Source organism: Copidosoma floridanum, unplaced genomic scaffold, assembly GCF_036245765.1.
Source record: "Copidosoma floridanum isolate Cflo_tuat_1 unplaced genomic scaffold, Cflo_Japanese_pri ptg000020l, whole genome shotgun sequence".
In the NCBI taxonomy this organism is placed as follows: Eukaryota; Metazoa; Arthropoda; class Insecta; order Hymenoptera; family Encyrtidae; genus Copidosoma; species Copidosoma floridanum.
Window position 1 is genome coordinate 26,790,377 of NW_028321897.1, and position 27,431 is coordinate 26,817,807.

At 33.8% G+C, this 27,431-nt stretch overlaps 1 protein-coding gene across 1 annotated transcript in view; it reads left to right on the top strand.

The window, feature by feature from the left end:
• Positions 1-27,431, top strand: part of emp (epithelial membrane protein) — a 469,800-nt gene that overhangs the window by 229,827 nt on the left and 212,542 nt on the right. Inside the window, exon 4 of the mRNA XM_089593788.1 lies at positions 25,860-26,058. Within this exon, the coding sequence (XP_089449914.1) occupies positions 25,860-26,058 (199 nt within the window). The remainder of the gene's footprint in view (positions 1-25,859; positions 26,059-27,431) is intronic.

Below are 27,431 nucleotides of genomic sequence, written 5' to 3' on the forward strand. Positions count from 1 at the left end.
TCGAAAAGGGCACGTCCTGTCTGTCCAATATATATGGCATCGCATTCGGAACAATTAATCTGATAAACACCGCATTTCTGTAAAATACCAACTTTTTTCTTATTATTACATAAAATGGATTTCAAGTTACGTTTATAATCTAACTCTATAAACGTAACTTGAAATCCATTTCATGTAATATTCAACAGAGGGAACAAAGATGTTATACATAAGCTGATAGGCGGGCTAAGGTTAACCATACATGTATCTCTTTAAGAGGAAAACTAGAAGTAGGGAGATCTAGGTAGACACTCTTTCGAGCTGTACTCTAGTTGGGCCAGGCTATAGCTTGCGAGTCTCAAAGTCTGCAGCAGAGATTAGTAGAGAGAATGCTAACTGCAATGCTACGGTGCAAGTTCACTTTTGGCCACTGTTTCGAGCGCCCCCTCCCGACCAAGCGGTCGAACCAGGCACACATTTTTTTTATTTGAGAAGCGTAGAGGAGATATACCGAGTGTGTGCCTACGGATTCACGTGAAAATGGGCATGTAGGCACATACTTTGGAGACGCGTGGAAGGGGTATACTGAATATGTGCCTACGGGGAGAGGAGTGGTCCATGGAAATGCCGACTATAGCTATATAACTATATACCCGCGTATATCATAGCGAAAGAAAGCGCCGAGTCTTCCTCGCTATATACTAACTTCTTAAATAAGGTCTTAGAAATTAAGGAGAAATAGAGAAAAAAAAGATTTTACGTCTAACATTTATAAAATAACAAATCTATTCTTTCATTTAACAATTCTTTACAACATATGAAAGCTTAAGAGAGGCTAGCCATATTATTTTTCGAAAATTAAATCATATTAATAAATGCTTACGCAATTGGAAGCTCAGACTTTCAAGGCATTTATTTTTTAGTTCTTCTTATACTTCAGATTTTCGTTTAGTACTGCGTATCAAAGTACGTTGAAAAAATATCTAGCTTAAAATATTTTTTGAGGTTGATAGTATGGCTATAAGCACCTTAAATATAAATTATTATTTTTACTTATCATTATCGCTATTAACTGTAGGCCAAGTTCCGGAGAGTATCAATGAACATATGTGACTTTAGGTTGTATGAGGTCCAGAGTTTGAATAGCTGAGATGGCTAGGGTTTATGCCTTTGACGGCAAATTTTGGCGGTTTGAGGTTCAATTCTGATTGCCATTAGATTTTTTTTTTTTTTAATGTAATTCAGTATTCTATTTTAATTTCTTATTACAACTTTTATTTTAATTAATGAATAAATGTCAACACTTTTTTTTCGGGCACATTAAAAAAATTTTATTTTTAATACTGTGTCACGTATATGGAATCCTACGCAACAACTGACTATTAAATAATTTATTAATGGTTATAGCTGGCAAGGCTAATTCATAATTTTAAAGGTAATAATTTGAATGATAGTAACATTGATAACTCACTAAATACTTGATAGATCATATAAATCTTTATGTGCGTATTCATATGCTTGCATGTGTGTGATCTCAGACTTTTTGACCAATGTCAATGATTCAGGACTCAGAAGGATTACATTTTCATATTGTTACGACGTTTCATACGTTAGACAGTTTCATTTTGAACAATAAAACAATTTTTTTTCTTGCGATTCATGCATTCAAGATTAGTATTTCAATAAGATTAATAGAACAATTTTCTAATTTATAAGTTTAATTAAATTCTTAACAAGATCTTATTTCATACAGTACGAAAAAACCTCATTTTCTATTTTCGCACACTCCATAAAAGTTTTTTTCATACGATAATTTGACTTTAATGTGATAAATATTATGACTTTATTGACAGGTTTTACACATCTGAGCTTGTAGTTTAATTGTGTAAATTTTAATACTTACTGTTGCTAAAAAGAATGAGTGTAGTTTGGTTTGTTCTTAAATATCTTATACGATTGTTCCATTACAAAAAACTTTAGATTGCAATAAATGACTAAAACTTTTAATTTGCTACTCAGCATAATTTAATATTGTTAAATCAATTTCTACCTGCAGAGAAAATACAGAAACATTTAATGATAGCAAGGCTCATTTATAATTGTATAAAACCAAACAAATGATTTTTAAGGTTATGAATAAAATTTAAATGATTTCAAACTTTCCAAAAATTATAAACATCCAGTTTACAAGAGAGAATAGCCAAAGGCCCAAAAAATTTACTTTTATTTTAATAATTTCCTTAACAATTATAACCAAAAAATTTATTTAATAGTATTTTTTTCAATTAAAAAAAATTGGTTCTTAATATTTTTATGCTGTCAGCACATGGATATTAAAATTGTATCAAATCCTACAATCTAAATTGCACCAGTGGCTTTGATAAATGCATGCAAACTTTACATATTGTTAAAATTGATACAACAATTTCCTTATTTTTAATATCAATTTAATTTTCGAAATAATTATATTTTATAGAGCCCGAATTGCTTAATTTTTATTTTTTTTTCTTTATATAAAGTTTTTAAATTTTTTATTTTTTTTCACTAAATAATAATTTTATTTATATAATATAAATACTTTGCTTTCCTCAAAAGATTTAACTAGTCTAACGTTTTAATTTATATGTACTTTAAAACGCATATTTGAATATTTTTTTGATTTTTTTGATTGCTGAGAAAGCAGTAATATGTTTTTCGGTAGCGATTTAAAGTGTTAGATAATCGTGTGAATGCTTCCCAAATTTTGCACTGTAAATATGTTTATTGGTAACATTATACCCTCTTATAAAAGACATTATGTGAAACAATAAGCTTAGATTTTTTTTTTTGATACAGAAATTTGTATAAAAAAATTAAAAATTTCAATTAACAAGTCATTAGAAGCTATTGAGAAATACAGAGTAAAAGCAGAGTGCTTTCTGGCGTATAATCACACAAATGAAGCAATAATTTGTATTGATACAGTAGATCGTACATACTCCGTGACATGTGGTAATACGCTTTTCTATTATTAATAAATGTTGTATTAATTATCCAACAACGTGGCCAGTAAGTGACCTATGTTACATAGAGATTGACCATAGTGTTATTAAGTAATGCTTAATTAATTAATGCATATAAACATACATACTTCTATTACCAACTTAAAGTTAAAGGGAAAAAAATTAACTCAAAGAAACCTTTTTTTTCCTCTTGATTTAAAAAAGCTCTTTCATGTCTTCTACTGTGAAAAGACTATTTCTTGCGCTGACCCGACGATATTATGCAGCAATTCAAAAAATTGTAAGACTTAAAAAAAAAATTGAACCACATCCTTAATTGTGGATAAAAAGCGGGCCTTACTTTAAATAAACAAATCTGTAGTGCAAAACCTTCAAAAATCCACTCAGTTTTCTGACCCTCTAAAAAGCTATCGTTAAATGTTTCAGTATTTTCTCTGCATGTAGAAATTTATTCAACAATATTAAATTATGTTGATTAGCAAATTAAAAGTTTTAGTCATTTATTGCAATCTAAAGTTTTTTGTAATGGAACAATCGTATAAGATATTTAAGAACAAACCAAACTACATTCATTCTTTTTAGCTACAGTAAGTATTAAAATGTACACAATTAAACTACAAGCTCAGATGTGTAAAACCTGTCAATAAAGTCATAATATTTATCACATTAAAGTTAAATTATCGTATGAAAAAAACTTTTATGGAGTGTGCGAAAATAGAAAATGAGGTTTTTTCGTACTGTATGAAATAAGATCTTGTTAAGAATTTAATTAAACTTATAAATTAGAAAATTGTTCTATTAATCTTATTGAAATACTAATCTTGAATGCATGAATCGCAAGAAAAAAAATTGTTTTATTGTTCAAAATGAAACTGTATAACTTATGGAGAAATTAAAAAAATGCAATTGTTTGAATTTTCCCTAAGTAAAACTAAAATATGTATAAAAATATTTTTTTCACCTTAATAATACAACAATCTGCTTAAAAAAATCAAGAAATCGTCAAGAGGTATGACAACCTTAAAAAGCTATGACGATTATTTTTCCCAAGCCATCGTAACAATATAAAAATGTAATCGTTCTGAGTCCTGAAACATTGACATTGGTCAAAAAGTCCGAGATCACACACATGCAAGCATATGAATACGCACATAAAGATTTAAATAATCTACCAGGTATTTAGTTACTTATTAATGTTACTATCATTCAAATTGTTACCTTTAAAATTATGAATTAGCCTTGCCAGCTATAACTATTGACGTAATAAATTATTTAATAGTCAGTTGTTGCGTAGGATTCTATGTACGTGACACAGTATTAAAAATAAAATTTTTTTAACGTGCCCGAAAAAAAAGTGTTGACAATATCCATAAATAAAAATGAAAGTTGCAATAAGAAACTAATGTAAAATACTAAATTATATTAAAAAAAAAAAAATCTAATGGCAATCAGAATTGAACCTCATATCGCCAAAATTTGACGTCGACGGCATAAACCCTAGCCATTTCAGCTATTTAAACTTTGGACCTCATACAACCTAAAGTCACACATGTTCATTGATACCCTCCGGAACTTGGCCTACAGTTAATAGCGATAATGATAAGTAAAAATAATAATTTATATTTAAGGTTCTTATAGCCATACTATCAACCTCAAAAAATATTTTAAGCTAAATATTTTTTCAACGTACTTTGATACGCAGTACCAAACGAAAATCCGAAGTATAAGAAGAACTAAAAAATAAATGCCTTGAAAGTCTGAGCTTCCAATTGCGTAAGCATTTATTGGTATGATTTAATTTTCGAAAAATAATATGGCTAGCCTCTCTTAAGCTTCCATATGTTCTAGAGAATTGTTAAATAAAAGAATAGATTTGTTATTTTATAAATATTAGATGTAAAATCTTTTTTTTCCCTATTTCTCCTTAATTTCTAAGACCTTATTTAAGAAGTTAGTATACAGTGAGAAAGACTCGTCACTTTCTTTCGCTATGATATACGCGGGTGTATAGTTATATAGCTGTAGTCGGCATTTCCATGCACCACTCCTCACTTCGTAGGTACATATTCAGTATACCCCTTCCGCGCGTCTCCAAAGTATGTGCCTACATGCCCATTTCCACGCGAATCCATAGGCACACACTGGGTATATTTTCTTGACGCTTCTCAAATATAAAAAAAATATGTATGCCTAGTTCGACCGCTTGGTCGCGACGGGGCGCTCGAAACAGTGGCCAAAAGTGAACTCGCGCCGTAGCATTGCAGTCAGCAATCTCTCTACTAATCGATGTTTGCAGAGTACTGAGCTCTGCTTTGCAGAGAATTAAGTCCCGTCTGGCATTTCTAATTATATATCAATAACAGGTCTTCTGTAGTATTTTTTTTGCATCCATCCCCGGCAGAAAAACGTTTTTTGAACTTTACATAAGCCAATCATTTTCACAGTATAGTCACTAAGTCGTTTTTTCATAGTCTTTGTGTTTTTTGAAAAATATTTATTACTATTATATAATAACCTATAATTGTTCTTTTTGTAAGTACATAATTTTGATATGTTAAGTTTTTGTACTTATTTATATTATACTACAAATTTAACGTGTCATGAAATTTTACATCAACGTGTAACAAATAGAATATCTAAGTTAATACTCTTAGCACCGTTGTGGTGTGTTAATTTTATCATAAAATTAAAGTGATGTCAAATCATAATATTGTATTATGATAGCTAATTAAACAATTTATTTTCTCTTTACAGCACGAATTAGATTTGGTTGCAGGTTTTTTCACTTCAAATAATATGGTTCTTATTTGTTTTGCGTTAATAAAATAGATTTCTTGTAATTTAAGGTAAAGAATTATACGTACATATTTAATTTTTTAGTACAAATTCTATAAATATTCCTTGTTTATGTATTTATTTTAGAATTTATTCTGTGCAAACTTATAAAGAAGTCCACGTTTAGACTTTGTGCATATAATTTTTATAATGATATGAAAAAATTCTTATAAATAACAGTGGTGCATTTAATGTGAAATAATTGTAAAGTTCATTAGGTGCGTTCTGTAGTATTTGATTTAAAATTACCATATAAAAGCTTTCATTCTGCAGACATGATAGGATTTTTTGGATAAGTTAATTTCTAATACACACTTTGTAATGTTTGCAGCAGTTGCAGCGTATGATATAGAAATAAACTGATAATTTGGAGTTTTTAGATTAATATTTTTACTAATTCGAAAGTTTTAACACTTTTTGTATACTTGTTATGTATGATTTTTTCAAAAAATAATATTAGTTATAAGAAAAGAGCGGCGTTGACTCAGTGGTAAGCGTGCTTGCTACTGATACAACGCTGTTCTAGGGGTCGTGGGTTCGATTCCCGGTGAGTGCAGATTTTTTTAAAAACTGTTTTCACCGAAAAAAGTTCCTATGTAATCCCGGCTGTTTTGGGGCGGGTTTTTCCGTGGAATTTTCCTTCAGAGTAATTACAGGATTTTTTTCTTGCTCCACAGGTCTTCGGGCCTGGGTGAATGCGAAACAGTGTTAGGGCCTAATAGGTAGGGATTAGCGGGCCCGATGCCAAGCAGGGATCGCCGGCCTTACCGGCGAGGAGTGGCCCCTGAAACATGGGGCTTCTTCGGGGATGCTTATTAGCCTAGATCTGATGCTTCGGACGCAGGCTACACAGTGGCGAGTTGACCCGATGCTCTTCCTCCCGGTGCAGAGAGTGTCAGCTTAACTGACAAGGTGTGTTACACCGGAGATACTTCCACTGTCCCCATGGTATGATTTGTATGGTATCATTTAAAGAGAAGATTTAGGGTAAATGGGGGTAAATACACCCCCACACATAGGTGGTGAGTGGGTGGCCCCGGCGACTGGGCCAATAGGCTGTCACGGTAACCCAATATAAAAAAAAAAAAATATTAGTTATAAGAAAAAGTGTGCATTTATACACTCTTTTGCTTACTTAGGTGTTTTTTTTCAAGTCTAGTTTTTAAGTTAAAAACAAGATGTTTTCCTACAATGTATTTCACTTATATTAAATAAATTTGCACAATCATACAATAATACAAAGACAATAAAGCGATAGTGTATCCAACTTTACTTTGCAATATCACGTCAATGGAAATATTTATAATAATTAGTTTTTGATTAAAATACACAAATGTAATCATAGACAAATAATTTCTAATGATACCTGCTGGAAAAATGATAATTCTACTTTTTTATGCATCCTTCTGTTTACATAGTTGTCGATTATCTTTTTAATTATTATGAACTTGTCCTTAGTTATTGTGATCGTCGTGGTAAAGAAATTTTTATAATATTAGTATGTCTTTTTTTTTATACATGAATTTGTTACGACTAGTACAATTTTTACATAGAACTATATCATATGTATTACACTACTAGTAATTACATTGGGTATATTAAGAAATTTTTAGATGACTCCAGAAATCAATGGTTTGTGAAGAGAAATTCTAAGTCAAGGTGTTAATAGTCGGACCGTGCAACAATTTGAAAGAGCGCCACCACTGGCGATAGTTGGAGTCACTGGACTGGAAATAATTCACGGAAATACGTTACCATTTTTCTTTAACAATTTAATCTTACAAATCTGCCGAGTTGAAAGACGTTAATACAAGTAATAATGAATTTTCCATTATCTAGTTCAACGTGTTTTTGTGTACGTTTTGAGATTATATCATCTGCTTGACCTGGGTCAAGTTGAGGTCATCTGCTTCCAGGCATTGCCTCCAGTTTAGTGACTTCGACTATCGCCAATGTGGGGGCACTCTTTCAAACTGTTGCACGGATTAATAAATGATATTTCGTTACAGTTGCAATGTTCTCACGTTCCATTATAGTGTTCTTTTAAAACAGTGAGAAAAGGGCATTAAAGTCAGAAGTTTTTATCAAATTATCTAAGCTTTGGTATTGCAATAATAAATCTGTATACAAATTTTAATTATTTTAAATACCATTATATTGAGGAGATAGGATTTGATATCAAATATTAAGAAATATTTTTGGATTTAAGAATCAGCTCTGTGAATAAATCGATGTAGTTGTTGTTACGGGGTGCAGCCGATGTGGAGTAGCGAGGCGGAATTTGCAACCTCGACTGGGCCTGTGTTGCCTGGGTACCTTCGGCGACACCTGAAATAAAACTTTATACGCGGGTCTTGCTCTCCGAGACACCGCAGGGGACAAGTATCGCGACGACCTTGGGCGTCGTTGCCTCTCGCGACGACTTTAGTACGATACAAAGGGGATCGGGTATGCACAGAATAATCACTCACGAGAAATATGAGGTAATAAAATATATTCAAGAACAAAAATATATAAATACAAATAGTACTCGTGGGTGTAGGTGTGTCTCCTCACACGTCAAGCGCGATTGCTCGACGTGCTCGCGGCGCGAAAACGCAAACCGGGCAGACCTACGCGGGCTAATCTAGGGCCGCTGTCCTTTACAATAGACTGCCTGTTGGCAGATACTTATAGCGATGCGGGGGGTTGCTCCTCATCGGTGCCTTGAATAGGTGGAAACTAGTCGTCGTTGGAGTGATTACGCAGAGGCCAGGAGGCATCCCTACTGGCTGCGTGCGGAGGTCAAGGTCGTCGGGCCTGGCCTTGGTTCGACCTTGTCAACTGGTTTAGGAGCTGGGTCACGGCACCAACACTGTACCATGACGTCGAATGGTCTCCAACGTTATCGGCGGATCACTCAATCACTCCAACACAAAATTTACGTACCAAAACGAACGGAAACAAGGGGAGACGGCAGAAAAACACCTCACACGCGTTTGCTGGCCCAAGCTAATCTACCACTCCCTCGGTCCTTTCTCCCATTTCCCTACCTTCCCTTCCCGCTTTCCCACTTAGGCCCTTTAACACTCTTTCCCCCTTTCCCTGCTTCCCTACCTGCCCTAGCCTACTAATGTGGCCTAACGGTAGGGCACCGTTACATTATATTTATTTAAATAAGTACAGTTTGATAATAATGTACTTAAATTAGAAAAAGCAGAGATATTAACTTCATGTTACGAGTACGCTCAAGAAATATTCTTTTAAACCTGCGTCTAAGACTTCTGAAACAGCTGGGGTAAGATGTAAAGCTAGAATGTAATAGTAAAACAGCTTAAACTTATTTCGAAAAGATGTATGGAGCAAGAACAGTTACACAGTGGAGAAAAACTGTTTTCATGGACGAAAAAGTTTTTTCCTTTGATGCAAACAGCTGATGTAGAGTTCTGAGAGCTGTGAACATATGATACTTAAATATTAAAAAAACAGTCAGCTTAGTAAATGCATAGTTACAGCGTAATTGGCGAGCACAGTCGTCATATCAGCTAAAGATTTAATGCAGAAACGTACGTGAATCTACTTTAGTCTCGTTTGCTTAAAATATGACGGAACATTACTTAGAACAAGATAATCTTATTTATAATATAGAATATAATGGTCCAGTGTATACAGCTTAAACCTTCTGTAATTAGTATGCTTAACACAATCTCCTCAAAAAATTAGTGTGGCTATCCTATTCACCAGAATTCAACACTTTAGAAATTTTTTTGTCAGAAATGGTTTATAGTTGGCCTGATAAAAATGTATTTTTACATATTAACTGACGAAAAAAATAACCTAAATTATCAAAATTACAAAATGTTAAAATAGCTTGAAATTATGACTCATTATTATGTGCTCATGTTTATGCACATTGGCGAGGTCTTAATAATCCAATGAAAACTTCAAAAATTTGACTAATTCTACGCCATGCCATCTGCAGAAAATACTTGAAACAGATAGTGCTCACTTGAATTACTCAGAAGTTATGAATCAATTGTATATCGAATTGTATATTGAAAAACTTTTTTTTTTTCATCTCTGACTATTGCTTATGTGTTGAATATGTAACAAAATATAAATAAATACGCAAATTAAAAATAATGACAATGTGGCTAATTAATAAGCAAATATTAGTTGTATACAGTAATAAATATTTCACAAATAACTAGGAGAATATAAAAAAATTGGCTCAAGACGATACTTATAAGATACTTTGCTTATGAAAAGTTAAATAAGAATTATCAGCGTCAATATTAATATTCAAATTGATTAGGTTATGGGATTAGCAAATTAATCACATTTCTATTCTATTTATGAGGGTTTCTGTTTTTAAATCTCGTGCCACCCGATTTCATTGCGCCACCTACTTAGCTACGTCTGGCGTTAGTTTCAGTGACGGTAAGCTGACACGTTCACGTTTAGTTCTCCTCCGCAGTATTAGAACACTTACTTTCTCTGGACAGCATAAAAATGTATTACCTTTACACAAAATACATGGGTACTAAATAGTTCACGTGTTTGGTTTAATGGTTTCTATTAGAAACATAATGAAGAATGAATATATACACATTAAGAATTTAAACTGTGGGTGTGTATATGTGCGTGCATGTGTGTGTGTAAAAGGGGGCTACTTTTATGATCGCTTATTGTTTTATCAAAAATTAATGTTGTTTTTATAGCAGTATTAGATATAAATTCAAATATACCTACTTGTATACTTACGGGGTGCATATGCGGTGGGTGTGGCATTATAAAGATATAATAGATACCTATACACCGATGTACTTTTTCATTAACAGCTGCTTACGTATTCATCCCATTTCGGAGCAGCTCGTCTCGATCCGTGCCAGCTTTGTACAGTCGTACCATATACATACGAGCTATATGGTAGGTGGAGTAGGGGGTGTTGGGTATTATTTTCCTTACTGAACTTCTCGATTCGGTCACTACGCTCAATTTCTGAGATAGAAGCTATGCAATAGCTTAAAATTTTGATGATAAAGACCGATGCATAAAGCATACTAAAGTGTAAAAGTTGTCAATATATCTGGAAGATAAAAAAAAATTGATCTTTATGTATCACTTGAGAGAAATGTTAAAACTAAGCTTAAGATGTATGACTTTGTATATTATTCAGGAAAGTTAAGACTTATCCGATGACGCAAAATTATTACGTTTCAAATAATTTTTATCGTAGTTTAGATAATTATTATTATTATGTAGCAGCCCTAAAAAAATTATTACATGGCATAATAAAAATTACTATGTCTAACGTAGTGAACATTGTGATAGTATAATTTTTGATATACAACATAATGAATTTTATTGTAATCGTTTTCAAATGTCTCACATTCTAAATAAGAATTTTTTATGTGACATAGTAAGATTTCTTATTCCACTGCATTGCTATTCAGTACAGTAAAAATTACTATGTTCAAAAGTAATTTTGTACGATGTCTCTTGTTATACATGCCTCTTGAGTTTCAAATTTGAGCTTATACTAATGTAATCATAACGAGAAACATATTTTTTGATTTATAAGAGTTAAAAATTGATACGTGCAGAAAATCAATTTTGAATCGACTAATTATCTGTTGCTAACACCGTGGTCCACAGAAGACCTTTTGATTTTTAACTTTATTGCGTGTATCAAACAGTACACGTTCCCAAGTGTTCTTTATTCATAGAAGAGCAGACATAACACACCGTGCTGTAGTGGTTATGGAGCCTAATTAAGAATCAAAAGGACGAAGGTTCAAGTCTTATTTAGTACAGATCTTTTTAAAAATAAAGTACTTATAAAATTCGTTGGTATCTGTATCATTAAAGAAAAAAAAAGTTTACTATTACTCCGTTGACGGAGATTACAGCAACGGCGGAGGAGAGCTTAGAGATATAACAAACGATTGTTTATGTATCCGTTGAGAAAGCATAACATGCGCTAATTGCTGCAAGACTGAGTAAAATAGACACTCTATAAGTTGTGAACATAATACTGTGTAACACACGAGAATATCAATCTTGGATATTCATATGTACTTTCAGCATCCTGCGCAATTCTTACGCTCTCCAACGGTGTGATTGTGTTATTTAAAAAGTAACACTTAATAAACACTGAGGTATTATCAAAACGTATTTAAGAAATTGTATAGCACTGTACAGCTTGGCTTTTCATTCATGCACACCACGCAAGCTACGCTTTTCTCTCCGATACGGTACACCAAAAATGGTGGAGAATCTTAAAATATTATTCACTGTACACTCGCGTGGCTCTGGCGTAACTTTATGGGAAAGGGTATTACTTAACTGCTCGTCAATCGTTAAATCTAATACCGTTAGCACGCTGCACATACCAGCCTGCAGCTTACTTGATACGCTTCATCCAGGCACGAGGAAGGTGCGGGATCACACACTCAGCAGAGTCACCACTAGGAAGCTGCACGTCAGTGTACTTTTTTTGTGGCTGTTGTCAGCTATAGGCACCGCGAGGGTCTGCTAACGCGGCGTCGCACTGGCAAGGGCCTTCCTTTTGACCACTGAATAGGACAAAGACAACCTCTGCCTTCCTAATAGGTAGCAACCGTTGCTGGTAGGTGTGTGTGTCTCTGCTGTGCGCTGATATGCGTGTCTCCCCGGTGTCCCGCTTGCTAACGTGTATACAGCCACGACTTCGGTGCAGTATGAAAAAAGGGGGGCGGAAAATGCGAGGGAGAATAACGCAAGATCTTTTTCTGATACTTACTTGTTGAGCAGGCACGTTGTCTTTGTGTAAAAAGTAAAATTTACTCCGTAAATCTTGGGAGTCTTCTCTCACTTCCATTTGTTGAGCTTATCTGTGATTTACATGATTTTACTTACTGGCCATTTACTTACCCACGCCTAAGCTTAGCCAATACCTGGGCGGGTAACTTAACAGGACCCATCCAGCAGGGGCAGCTGGGCGGAAGTTTGGCAGTCAATTCCAGTACACGCTGCGAGAGACCTACTCCGGCGAGTGCTTTGATATGCGGTTAAGATATTACGTATACATTTAAATAATATATTTTCAAGAAAATGATACAATGCATGGTACTAGAGCTGTGTTTAAAGCAAAACCAATCAGTTTAACAAATAACAATTAATTAGGAATTATTGACAACTTTTATATATACTTATTAATACAGAGTATCCCTCTAGGGGACTTAAAAATAATAATGAAAACAATCAAACCAATAAAACAATTTACTTAAAAAAGATATTTTGAATCAGCGGAAACAAAACAAAAATTAAAAAGAAAAGAAGAAAAAACTTATTTTAACAACAGCATTATTTAAGAAGAAGAGAAAAAAAAAAGAAGAAAAAAAATCATTAAGGGGGTAAAGAAAAAAAAAAAAAAAAACGAAAAGAAAAAGAAAAAAAGGGGAAAAAGAATTACTAGAGAAGAAGAGAAAAAAAAATTATTGGGGGTGGTAGGGGTGAAGATTTGTCTGTTTGGCCAGGAACTTTCGCCTTTCTTCTAGCCGAATTTCGCGACAATTCGGGCATTGCGCCAAGGTGACGTTTTTGAGGCCACACCGATGGCAGAACCTCCACGTCCGAGGCCAGCGACAGCACGTGAATCGATATTCAGTTCGTCCACATCTCCAGCAGACCGAATCCGGAATTGTTTCCGGTGGTGAGATCTTCCCCTGGAATTGGAGGGGGGATCTGCGTGCAACGCGCAGATGGATGCGGGAGGTTGTCTGGCCATGTCACCTTCAATGCCATGAGGGATGGGAGAGTAACTTGGGGACTTAGCTCCTTGGTCTGATGTTCTCCCATGCCCTACTAATCCGGAAACTCTGGGGCTATACCCTCCTCCTTTGCCACCGGCTCCTGTTTTGGTTCTAGTCACTCCCCGATGGTGTTGAGGGGGGACTGGACTGCTGGATCAGGCTGGTTCATTTCCATAATCCACGCGCAGGGATCGAAGTTGTCCTCCCCAATCGGCTGGACCAGTGACGTGTGGTTGGTTGGCGGTTTCTGTCGTTAACACCTCTCCTATCTCAGCCGTTGACAAGACATCATTCCTTTATACTACTATGTCTCCTAATTGGAACTGTTCGGGTTGATGATTTTTATTATAATATTTTTTTTGGCGAGAACTTGCTTCATTGAGACACTTCTTTGTTGAATCCCTTATGAGAGCTAGACTTTATATTTGATTCTCCCGATTCTTAGTATTCCAAATACCTAATTGATCCTCGTTCACAGATTCATTGGTCAGTTTCATGGGTGGCGGATTCCTACCGAAGTTTAAGAAAGCTGGAGTCATTTTAGTGGATGCGTTCTCCATGGTGTTCATTGCAAAGGCAAATTCTTGGAGATGGACATTTCAAAGTTGATAGTGTTTGTCCAGGAAAAAGCTGATCATTGAGTTGAGCGTTCTTATAACTCTCTCGGTGGAATACGCTTGAGCGTGGTATGGTGGTATTGTCGTATGTTTGACACCTGAGTTGGCACACATTTCTTTCATCTCCTTACTTATAAACTTAGTCGTATTATCCGTAAGTATATATTTTAGAGTTTTCCACTGGTTAAAAATTAAATCCTCAAATGCTTTCCTTACATTCTTGCCATCTGCTTTGCGAAGAATTCGTAATTCTTTTGCGTAATTTATTGCGATCCTGAAAAACCAAGACATATCGGTTTCTGGTCTTAGATGGTGGCTTTGACCCGAGTATGTTAGTAGACACTACCATCCAGGGCTGTTTAATGTTCCTTTCCTCCATCAAACCTGCCGGAGCCTGCTGCAAAACATTATTCTTCTGGCACTCGTGGCACGCCCTGGCATATCCCACGACGTCATGGTAGCATCCTAGCTAATAGTGGTACATGATTAGAAGTGGATAAGTCTTGTCAACTCTTAAATGTGCTGCCTGGAGCTTTACATAAACTATCTGTAGTGCTTTAAATCTTACTTCTTTTAGAAGGACAATTTTTCGTGCATCGAAATCTGGCAGTACAGGGTCTATGTAGGTATTAGGTTTATGGTACCACAATTTGCCTTCGGTGATCTTCCAATTAGGGAATTTGTGGGGAGTCCGTTTTACTGACTTTACACACCTTTTTTACCAAACATCTTCCGTAGGGGTAGTCGAGACCACCTTTCCCAATGCTGCTACTTAGCCTTCGTATGCCCACTACAATGCGTCTGAAACTTGATACAACTTCCCTTTCCTGTGAATGAATTTCACATCATATGCCTGCAGTGCAGTATTCTATCGGGCTAACCTACCTACCGGATCCTTGAATTTGATTAACCATAAAAGGCTACTGTGATAAGTGATCACTGTAAAACTTTCCCCTTGCAAATAACCTTAAAGACTGACTACTGACCAAAGTATTGCTAGAAATTCTTTTTTCGTTACAGTATAATTTTGCTCAGCTTTATTTACGGTCTTGCTTACATAGCAAATGGGATGTTCTTCTCCGTCTAATTCCTGAGAAAGCACCCCTGCAACTGCATCATCACTGGCATCAGTTTGTAGCACAAATGGTTTTGAGAAAGTAGGCCTTGCAAGTACCAGGGCTTCAGTTAAGACTTGCTTTAACTTCTCGAATGCCTTTTCTTGATCGAGAGTCCATTCCCATTTGGCATCCTTGAACATAAGCTTCCTTAGGAGTGTTTTAAGGTCAGCTAGTCTTTTAATGAAACGAGCGTACCAACCAACCATACAGCTATTCAGTATAGTGAGAATAACTGTAATCGAAAGTAAGTTTGTACAACATCTACACGTATACACGCCTATTGATTAGCAAATTTAAGGATATTGTTACGAACTAAGTTTTCTTTATTATTTATATACATTGTCAAGCGTTTGCCTGTATTTTTGATTTTTATTTAATTATTCAGTATAGATCGAGACAAGTAAACGACTCCTCACACGCTTAGATAGGTCAAGGTGAAGGTCGTGTCACGATCAGTCAAATAAGGGCTGGTCGGGGGCACTCTTTTCTTTCTCACCAATCACCTTAGTGATTGATAAAAGAGGAGGACCATGGAGCGAGAGAGCAGAGTGCTCAAACGCAGACGTTCGACCGAATCAAGTCGCCTTTTTACTTTCTCTTTGATCGAATCTCGTTACCGTAACAACTTATTTTGACATTCTTTTTTTTTCTTGGTATGATTTTTCATTTTTTCTTTCTAAGATGAGGGTTAGATCCTTTTTTGTACGTAAACAAGCAACAACGAATACCTGATTTGTATTATTGCATAAACAAATAAAAGTTCTACTCTCCATTCATGCTCGTCAAAGCTAATTTTTTTCTTTAAGTTTCTTAAACTCAGAAACATATATATTATTGTCATCATGACAAGAAACATATTTTTTAATTTAAAACGGTTAAAAATGGATACCTGCAGACAATTAATTTAAAATTGACTGATTATCCATTGTTAAATTGTTGTTGACAGAAAATTTACAAAAGACAAGGGTTTAATTTTCAGTCACTGCAGATCTTTTTTAGAATGAAACATTTTTAAAACAATTCAGTAGGTCTGTATTCTGAAAGGAAAAGAATATCTATGTACAAAAAAACTATTAATCTTAATATTCTGTTAGTTATATATATATATATATATATATATATCCCTATATAATGTAGTTATTTGTAAGGGGCATTCCATTCATCCCCCCCACAGCCACCCCACAGACCCCTTACATGATTCCCCCACAGCCCCCCCACAAATAAGCTAAAATTCGATCATTCTCATCGCTAATTTCAAATTTTCTAACTTTTTCCTTAGACCCCCCACAGCCCCCCCACAAAATTTCTCCTGTCTCTCTACAAACCCCCGACAGCCTCCAAAGCTCCCCACAGCATTTTTCATACATCATGTCATGTATACTTGTTAAATGATGAAATATTAATAAGTGACTTTCAACTTATTACCATGAATATTGCCGATTTATCTATAAAAATGTCAAGTAAAGTCAATAAACTCTGTAAAAATCTATTTTCAAACAATATTTTCGATTTCTGTATTTTTTTGCCTTTCTTCTTAAATAAATAAATCATTTTTATCTTTGCATCTTGTTTAAACCACATATAATTGACCATGAGAAAATATGAATTTTTTTTAAATACAAACCTGCACTATCGAAACTTTGATCTTGGGATTTGTTTATTGTCATAGCAAATGCCACAACGATTGAAAATTGTTGACGACACATAATAAATGGTTATGTTAAGGAGTTTCCTGTGTCTAAAGTTATTTTTGGAATGAAGACTATGTGTCCAATTTTTTTCCAGTTATTGTTTCTCCTTCTATATTATACTGTAATAGTCTTGTAATTTGTAAACGTGTTCCATTACAGAGTCCATCTGATATACTTAAATTTCTCAGTAACATCACTATTGTACCAGTTTTTGAATTAAGTTCATGAGGTGGTAATCCTTCACGAATATTGTTCAACATTTCTACCGGAATATTAAAATAAATATTGTCGTCTGATTTATCAACCCCTTTATAAGTTGCCTTATTTATACTATAGTAAGTTTTAATTTTTCCACTTAATTTTTTAAGAATTTTATTATTCAAATAGGAGGTGTTATTTTTATGCAACATAAGTATAACACTATTCATCGAACAATTGTAGATATTATAAAATATTTTAAAACATTCATCATTTGAGATCCAATTTTTAGGAATATTAAAAATTTTTATTTCCCCTTCCCCAGTTTTTAATAGTAATTTTTAAAATCCTTTTTTGTTAGAACAAATATTGATTTCTAATTTGAAAATTTGAAGTGAGGTCCATAAAAATGACGATTTAATAGTTTGTTCAATTACAATTTTTCTATCACCGTTTCTTATTACTGGGAGAATCTGACAAAAGTCACCTCCTAAAATAATTAATTCATTCCCAAAACATTTTTTAGCATTACACAAATCTCTTAACGTTCTGTCTACTATTTCCAATGCTTTTTTTGGAATCATTGAAGCCTCGTCCCAAATTATTAAATCAACTTCTTTTAATTTTTTTTCATGTGACTTGAATTCTAAAAATGCACCTTCTATATTATTAAGATCTCAATGAAGTCTAAAAGTTCTATGACTGATCATCCCCAGTCCATGCCATTAAAATGATTTTCTTATTTTGAGAAATAAAAAAACTAATCAACGTTTTATATAAACAAGTTTTCCCTGACCCTCCAGGACCATCTTTAAAGAAAATATTTTTTTTTTTCGCAAATAATGTGAAGTATATTTTTTTGGTCATTATTCAAACTTTTATGCATCGAGTTAAACATTTCTTTACTAAAACGTATTTCATCATCTATATCTTCTTTTTTACGCTCCATTTTTTTTGGTGTAGTTAAATTAAAGTATTCACATGATTTATTATCTAAATCTAAAATTTGGTTCATATTTAAAAGAGATAAATTATCTTTATTATTAGGCAAACCCCAAGAAAAAATTCTTTGTATTAATTTTCTATTTCACCACCTTGAACGTTTTCTGAAATTATAAACCAAGCAAAAAATTGTTTCCATTGATATGGAAACATAACAGCAATTACTTCTTTAAAAATATTATCGATTTTTTCATTATAGTCTTTTAAACCCATTGCAATTGCAGTATCTTTAAAAGTTTCATAAGTTTTTCCTTTATATGTTCTTATGTCTTTGAACGATGTCCAACCAGTTACTTTAATTAATATAATTAAAAAAAAATCTTTTATGATCTTTTGGAGATACAATGTTTAATCGACCAATTGCAGAATTTTTTATTATATTTTTCCTTTAAGATTAATTTTTAGTTTAAGATTACTGTTTGCATTTCCATATGTTTGAATGTCGTTGTTTGAGAAATTAACTATAACGTGAACGTGTAGTAAATCTGAGAAGCTTTTTATTTTAATACTTGTACCATAAGTCCCATTTTTGTCATTATGTTAATATATTTATGACTACTTTTTACATTTTGATCATAATCATTTCCTACTATAAATTTATAATAATTATGCCATATATTCACATCATTATTGATTACTAAAGATCGAGCTCTCATGCTGAAATCTTCTTCACTATACAGAAAATAAAAAGTTCTGAAGAAACAATTTCCATCCCCTTTCACGTTAACTTTTATATTGTTCATTTTGAAAAATTTTAAAAATGTTTAGTTTGATTTTAAATTAATTTTTAATTGTACAAAGTACTAACGATTTTTACAATTCACAGTGTCGAACTCTGTGAAAAATTTGTTTCCATGTTTGTCATTGAATCTGAAATTGAAAGATTCTTTCTAACCACTTATATCAATTGATAAAATGTAGAATGCATCATATTAACAAAAATAATACAAAGTGTATGTTATATGAAATTTAAATTATTTATATGTGATTTAAGTGATTAAAACTTTTTGTTTTTTAGAATTTAATCATTAAAAAAATAATGTACACCTTTTTTCTCTAAACAAAACGGAGAGTTCTAAAAAAAACTTTCAACGTACCACAATAGTACCTTCTGGGTGGTGTGGAAATTAACTGATAAATATACTACTAATGCTTAACGATGTAGATTAAAAACTCTTCTTCCTCACGAAATTCTGGGTACCAACCTCTTCCCACTGACAGATGAATTTTAAAGATCTTCTTTTAAGTTAGAACAGCAGGGGGTTGGCGCACGGAGCGCGCAGGGGTTAGTAGCCCCACTAGTATATATATATTTTGTGTACATCATATATGTGTATGTATATATTTCTAATTTCACTTTAGTATAGAAATTATTTCTGCACAAAGTAAGAATTACTGTGTCAAATAACAAATTTTAATATAACGTGGTTTTACTGTGTAGCATGGTTATTTTTATAATACGGCGAGTATGTCTCAGCTTTCCTATGCAATATAGTAATGTTTATTATAGTTTTTAGTAGTATAGTAACACTTTTTCAAATATAACTTTTTGCAGTGTGCAAACTGTAGAATACAATAAAATTATTTTAAATTTGTGGGTTGGGTTATTAGCATGTTATAGCGACTTTAGATATAGAATAGTATATTTCTCACCTAGGACAGAAAGTAGCACATGCGTGCCCAAAGAGTACAATTGTTCTATGTTTGTGCCCGAGGTGGGAGAGACATTTTTTGTATCGAGGGTGGAAAGTGCAACTTTGCGCCCATGGGCACACTTGCTGCCCGCCAATTACCTTCCACCCTAGAGCGGGAACAACCTTTTGATCCAGCAGGACCAGAATGTTTCTTCCTTCACGTAGCTGGAAACTAACTAGTAGACGGAAAAGGGTGCGAAGCACTCCACGTGACTAAAACGTTTCAAAATTTTTTTTGTTTTTAATTTCATATCAGTATTACGATCATGTCAATGCACGGCATAATCATATTGTAAGACTATTTTAACATAGACATAAGCTTCATGACTGCAAAATACGTTATGTAACAGGGTGACAAAGGTTTTAAACAAACACTACGTATTGATATGACGTATTTTTGATACGTACTTAAATACGTAACGAAACTACATATATATTTTTAATTGGGTATGTACTTGATCAAAAAACAACAAGACAAAGTTATAAAGATTTGATACTTTTCTAATCATTGATTTCAATGTGAAAAACTACCGTAATATGCTGAAAACCCAACCTACAAAATTTTAAAATAATTTTATCGTATTTTATAAAAGAAACGTTAACGAAAATCTATTTCTATTTTTTTTTCACCCGCATAATTTTCCCTCTAAAATTCACAAGGTTGCGGTCAAAGTGAAAAATTTAATATTTGTGACCGTGCCTAACGGTGAAGATGTTGGTAAAAAATCTAAAAATATAATATTAAAGCGTTCTAATGGAGTACTACCGATCCCCAAAAATTTAAAGGAAAAATTATTTCTGTTTCAGTTCACGTGAAAAGTCCCACGCACAAATTTGCTTATAAGTGTATCTGTGTGCATGTGTGTATGTATGTAATTACGTAGAAATAAAGTATTATAAATAGTAATAATGTTATTATTGTAGAAAAGTCTTTGTCTTAATCGACTATTGCGCAATACATTTTTATTGGGAAAGATACTAATGGACAAATTAAGTTATACCGTGTGACATTTCAGTAGAATATGAATCATATTTATTTGATAATCGTTAATTATTGATACTCAAATATCACTGACTCTAAGGAAAATATGGTAAACTAAATTTCAGAATGTAAGTGGTGAATTAGTTTATCATGGTAGTTTAAGTTTTATACTCACATTTTTTATTTTTAACTGAAAAAAATGGTTTTTAGAATACTACAGTGTTTACGTTGTCGTTTACTTGGCACCCCTACTTTTCTAGCACCCTGTGTAAGTGTCCAGTTCGCCCAACCCTTCAGCCACCCCTGGTCATCTCCCAATAGTATCAAGTGATAAGCTTTGCTAAGGTCTATCTTTGAAATCACTTTTGCCTTACGAAGCTTGTCGAGGATATCGTCAATCAGGCGCATGAGGTATGCATTCTTTTTGGTGATCTCATTTGACTTCCTGTAGTCGATGCAAAATCGAAATTTTTCATTAGCTTTTGGGACTAGTAATGGACAGCTGCCTCACGCGCTTTCTGACTCTTCAATGATGTTTTCCTGTTTGAATCTCTCGATTTCGTCATATGCTATTTGCAGCACCTTAAGGGCGTATCGACGTGTTCACTGTTTAACTGGTGCCTGACCTTGTACATCTATGCGATGTTTAGCAACTGTAGTGACACTTAGCTTTTTGGAATGTGGTGGTATGAGTTTGTCCATAAGTTGGGTCGACTCATTGTCGAACCCTATTGCTATATATCTGGTACAGGGCAGAGTAGACGAGAAGGTTAACAAAAAAAAGAGAATAGAGAAAGAGAACAAAAGTTGTTAGCACTCACGAGTAACAAAACAATTGGTTTGCTCCAAGAAAAATGCCAAAGTCGACAAGCAGCTTACTCACTTTCTCTACTCAATCTCAATACGTAGAGAAAGAATACACGTCGATCGTCATTTATCACGCCGTTTCTGGGAATTACAGCAACAGCAAAGGAGGACTTAAAAGTATAACAAACGATTATTCATGTATACGTTGAGAAAGCGTAACATGCGCTGATTGCTGCAAGACTGAGTAAAATAGACACTCTATAAGTTGTGAACGTAACACTGTGTAACCCACAAAAATATAAATTTTGGATATTCATGTGTACTTTCAGCATCCCACGTAATTCTTGTGCTTTCTAACGGTGTGATTGTATTATTTAAAAAGTAACACTTAATAAACACTAAGGTATTACCTAAACGTACTTAATGAATTACATAGCACTGTACAGCTTGGTTTTTTATTCGTACACACCACGCGAGCTACGCTTTTTTCTCCGATACAGCTCACCAAAAATGGCGGAGAATTTTAAAGTATTATTCTCTGTACACTCGAGTGTCTCTCATGGAACGTCAAGTGAAAGGATATTGCTTAACTGCTCGTTGATTGTTCAATCTACTACCGTAAGCACGATGCACCTACCAGACTGCAGTTTACTCGATACGCTTTATCCAGGCACAAGGAAGGTGCAGGCTCACACACTCAGCAAGGTCACCACTAGGAAGCTTTCGGAAAGTCGGCTGCACATCAGTGTACTTTTTTTGTGGCTCTTGTCAGCTACAGGCGTGGTGAGGGTCTGCTAACGTGGTGTTGCGCTAGCAAAGGCCTTACTTTTGACCACTGAGTGGGACAGAGACAACCTTACTGCAACTCATCAGTTTATAAATCGTCTATCAAAGGCATACTTTATTCACTCACGTGCAACAGTGCAACTTGGAGATAATCACCAATCTTGCAACAAGAGTGTGTTCTTAGACAATACCAAACATTTACCTTTTTTCGGGCCCAACATCTAAATGGTGACACACGATAATTTCTCTCAGGAATCTTTTATTGAAATAGCTTGTCAAAAAAGCTTGAAGTTCTTTGCCAAGAAGTAAACTAGCACGTCAGTGTTGTCAGTGGTGTCAAGAGTTTGCTGGTGCATGGATAAGCTTGCATCTTTATCACTTCAACCAACAGTATAAACATGATGCTCACGTTTAATGTAATAATTTTCTTTTCAACAAGCAAATTCAGATTCAAGCTGCACAAACTTTCAAGCCATTGAAAGTACCTCTAACACTTACAGCTTGCAAGACCTGTAAAAAAATTAGGCATTTAATTGCGTAGAATAATTTTAGTATAAGGTACAACTCTGGCTGGACGCTTTTGAGTTATCAGTATGCTTAATTAATATAAGATTTAGCCACTCTGTTAGCAAAATTAATGCAATTCTTATGCAATTCTTACGCAAAATTTCGTTTAGTAAATGAATTGCATAAGACGATGCTTGGTTTGTTCCGCAGAATTACATGAATCTGCTGCTAGGTACATGTGCAAGACACTGGCGCAAGAAGTGCGTCAGACTTGCATAAAGTTGCTTGCATTAATTTTTTCATTTTAGTGCACTTGCAAGGGCATCAGACGTGCAAAATAAGTGTACAGAGGTGCGTGCTTACGGGGCTTGCGCAAAAAGTTCGTCAGGCATATGTTCAATTACTTGCACTAATGTATAGTACTTTAATGCACTTGCAAGTGAATCAAACGTGCACAAGACTTGCATAAAGTTACTTGCATTAATTTTTTCACTTTAACGCACTCACAAGTGCATCAAACGTCCACAAGAAGTGCTAAGGGGCACGTGTGCAAGAATTGTGTAAGACGCATGTTGAGTAAGTCTCTATAAGTTGCCATTCGTTACGTGCGAAAGATAATTCATTGCAAAAAAATATTGATAATGTTTTATGGATGTGTCAAATATTTTGAAAATTCATTATCCAATTTTTATCAAGTTAAACATTTCATTTGCCAGTAATTTTTTTTCTATACTTCAATAATATACAAACTTCAACTAGGCTTTTAAGTTGTTTAAAACAATTGGTTAGTATTTTTGGTAAATAATCTTAACCGATAATTGTGGCTTTGCGTGTCAAATACAAGAACTATTTTGTAGGCTGAAGATAACCTTTTCAAACAACAGATTTCCAAAACTCTATGAACCTAAAGAAATTAAAATTTGTAAAGTTAAATTTAAACACAAGCTAGTACATTTAAATGTACCAACTAACAATCCCAATCTTTAGTATGCATAAAGATCTCCACAAAAACGCCAACGTTGTAGCACAGCATGCATAGGAAAGTGTTGGATATCAGAGCTAGCTCTGTATAGCTAGCTTTTTTGGATGTAGCTAGCCATCGTCGCTAGTACATATTTTTGACGACTGATCACGAATCCAAAATAATAGTGTACCTAACAGCGGTATTTGTCCCATATTTGTCCCCATAAGCTATTTTTTCGGCTTGAAAAATTCAAAATCGATATTTCGTCACAGACATACCCTGTAGAAGGTTTTTTGACTGCTGATCACGAATCCGAGGTCCAATTTAAATAATAGTGTACCTTACAGCGGTATTTGTCCCATATTTGTCCCAATAAGCCATTTTTTCGGTTTAAAAAATTTAAAACCGATATTTCGACCCAGATATACCCTCTAGAAGATGTTTGGCCACTGATGATAAATCTGAGGTCCAATTTTAAATAAAGTGCCCCGTACAGCGGTATTTTTTTAATCAAGTGCTACGAGACAAATATTAATCAAGCACTGAAGGTATTAGTATATGATGATAATTTTAACATTTATTATATTTCAAACTTACTGTATTGGGTGGGAAAAGGAAGCTAGTTATTACAATAAATAATCACAATACAGCACGTACTTAGGCAATAATAAAAGGATAAGATAATCTTTATTAAAAAATTAAAAGTTAAATCTACATAAAGTACAAAAGGGCAAGTTACTCGTAATCTGAATTATTTCTAAAACTGTGAATGTACTATGTATGGCTTCTTCTTCAGCGTCACTGATCTCCTCATCTGATATTTCATCGGAACAAATCAGTTCATCGTTATTTGTTTCAGATGTCTTATGGTTATTGCAGCTTTCTCCAGCACAAATTTTACACGCTTGCGAGCAAAATACGCCATTTTTCCAATGTAAACTTAAGGGTGAGCCACGTGTCCTCGTAGAGGTATAGTAGTTACATAGCTGTATCGACAGAATATGCGAAGTAGTAGAGAAGAGAGCTACCAATGGATTCATTCTTATGAAAGGCTAGCTATGAAAAAATGGCCTTTCGGGACGAATATAAGATAAATACTGCTCTTAGGTGCACTATTATTAATATTAGACTTTGGATTCGTGATCAGCAGCCAAAAATACCTACTGGAGGGCATTTCTGGGGCAAAATGTTACTTTTATAATTTTTTTTATATTGAGGGGTAGTTAGGGGGGTTCCGACATCCACCCCTCCCCCAATTTGCCACATGGCACTGGGGTCAGTGCCGGTGAATGTTCCTGAGGGTATAAAGAATACGTAGAAACAAGAATTTGGAAAATCGGTGCTGTTTCGCAGGTTTTCCACATTTTACAGTATTTTCCGGCTTATTGACTCCGCTAATACTGGAATCCCCAAAGCTTGTTCCGTAGCACTCTTAAATGCATTATTATGTCCTCAGATGTATACCAGTGTGCCAACACATGGGTGCTGACTTGACTGAACGAAGTCAAGTCCGTGACAGTAGAAAGTAATTTAAACGTTCTACGAAGAATAATTATAAATTTATTTACCGTACTAAGCCCACATAAATTTATAAAAGTGAAAAAACAATATCTTCTGATTAATGAATGACCACATGGTTCATCCATAAATAGCTATATGGTACATAAGACATGAGCCATAAACTACTAAATCTTACAGATGGAGAACTCTGTGAGATGAACGTATATATATTTTGCAATTTGAAGAATAAGTTCCCTGAAATCACTCTCCATTGTCATGTACGTTTGATTTCTCTAATCAGAAACAAATAGATATTACGTTGTTACTATTTATGTGATCATTCTCCATAGTTTTCTACACCTCTTAATTTTTTTTTTTTTAACCGACTGATCGATATTTTAGCAAGATGTTGTGACCTCTGGAGATGTACCTGGCTTTAGATTTGTACCACCAGCAGATGTTTTTTCGTCACCAGATCGAGTACCATCGCAACAGTGCTTTTGTCCTTCTGGACCACCTTGCGCTCCTGAGGGCACCTTCAATGCATCATTATGTCAATACGATTCACCTGTGCTTTTAAGTTTTCCTCATTTTTACTTGGGTAAGTTTAATAATGTTTCATATAAGAAAAAAAATTATTTTTCGAGTAATTGTCGTAACCTAGAGGTCTGAACAGAAATGTTTGTTTATATTTATAAACATCACAATTATGTTTTCTTTTCAAATTGAGACATTCTTTAACAATAACCTTTTTGATATCGTCGTAAACTTAGAAATTTTGTTATTAGTAACAATCTCAAAAGTTGAAATAATTGGGAGCTGAGCGCATTTGCAAAAATTTTTGTTGAACTTCCACTGGCTCCATCAGTTAATTCAGAAAATATTTCGATAAATACGAGTTGTTAGCTTTCAGTGAGGCTTCTTGTACTAACACTGTGGGATTGTTGGTTCGGCAGTAATGGAAAAGTTATTGGAGCAAAAATATTTTTAAGTAAACCTGCAGGCAAGCAAGAAGAGGGTATAAAAAGTGTCAACTACAGTACAATTTTTTGAGATTTTACAAAGAGTTGCAAGGTTCATTAAAATTTATTTGATGTTAAAATGAAAAATCTTAAAAATATTTCTGATTGATCCAAAGTTCATGGTGAATATATTAACATCATTTACTGTACTTTTTATTCTTTAGAAAGTATTAAGTCAATTTTTTATTTTGTTAGAAAAAAGTTTTCTTAGTCCTTTTTGACCTCTACTAACGTTTTTTTTTTTTTATTCATGGTTTGTTAGTGAATTTTAAAAAGTTTGTAAAACATTCATTTGTTTGCTGCGCAAAATATTGTGCTGCACAAGTGTTTGACACCGTTCCTTAAGATTTATGTTTGGAAGTAAGTAAAACTTAATTTTTCTCTAAAACTTTGAAAATATATTCTTATGTTATTGCGGTTATGACATTAACTATCACAATATTATTACTAACAATTTTATTAGTTCTTATGTAAGGGAAATTTTATAAGTAGCTGAGTAATAAAAAATTAACCATCCACACATATACCACTGTTAACACAAGAGTTACCACTCCATATACATTGGTAAGATCTAAGCAACGTAGTCATCGTTATCTACAAATTAGTACTATATTTTGTAGTTAAAGATTATTAAATTATATCTTTTCCAATTATTTTTACGTAACAGTCGTATCGTATTAGTATTTCTTGCAGAGTGTAATTACTATTTCGTAGTTCTTAATGAAATCCTGTAAATTTCTTTGGATTCTTCGATACGATATACAATGCTGTCGGCAACACTAAGCTACCTCCGTAGAATGATTTAAAAAATTACTTTGTTTACAAGAGTAGTTACCACTACTTTTAAATACAGGGGTATTCGAATATAGCAAGCATTAAAAAATCTTATACATAATTTGATAATAACTATGGCGACAGTAATAATGATATAGAAAATAATTTTAAGAATAAT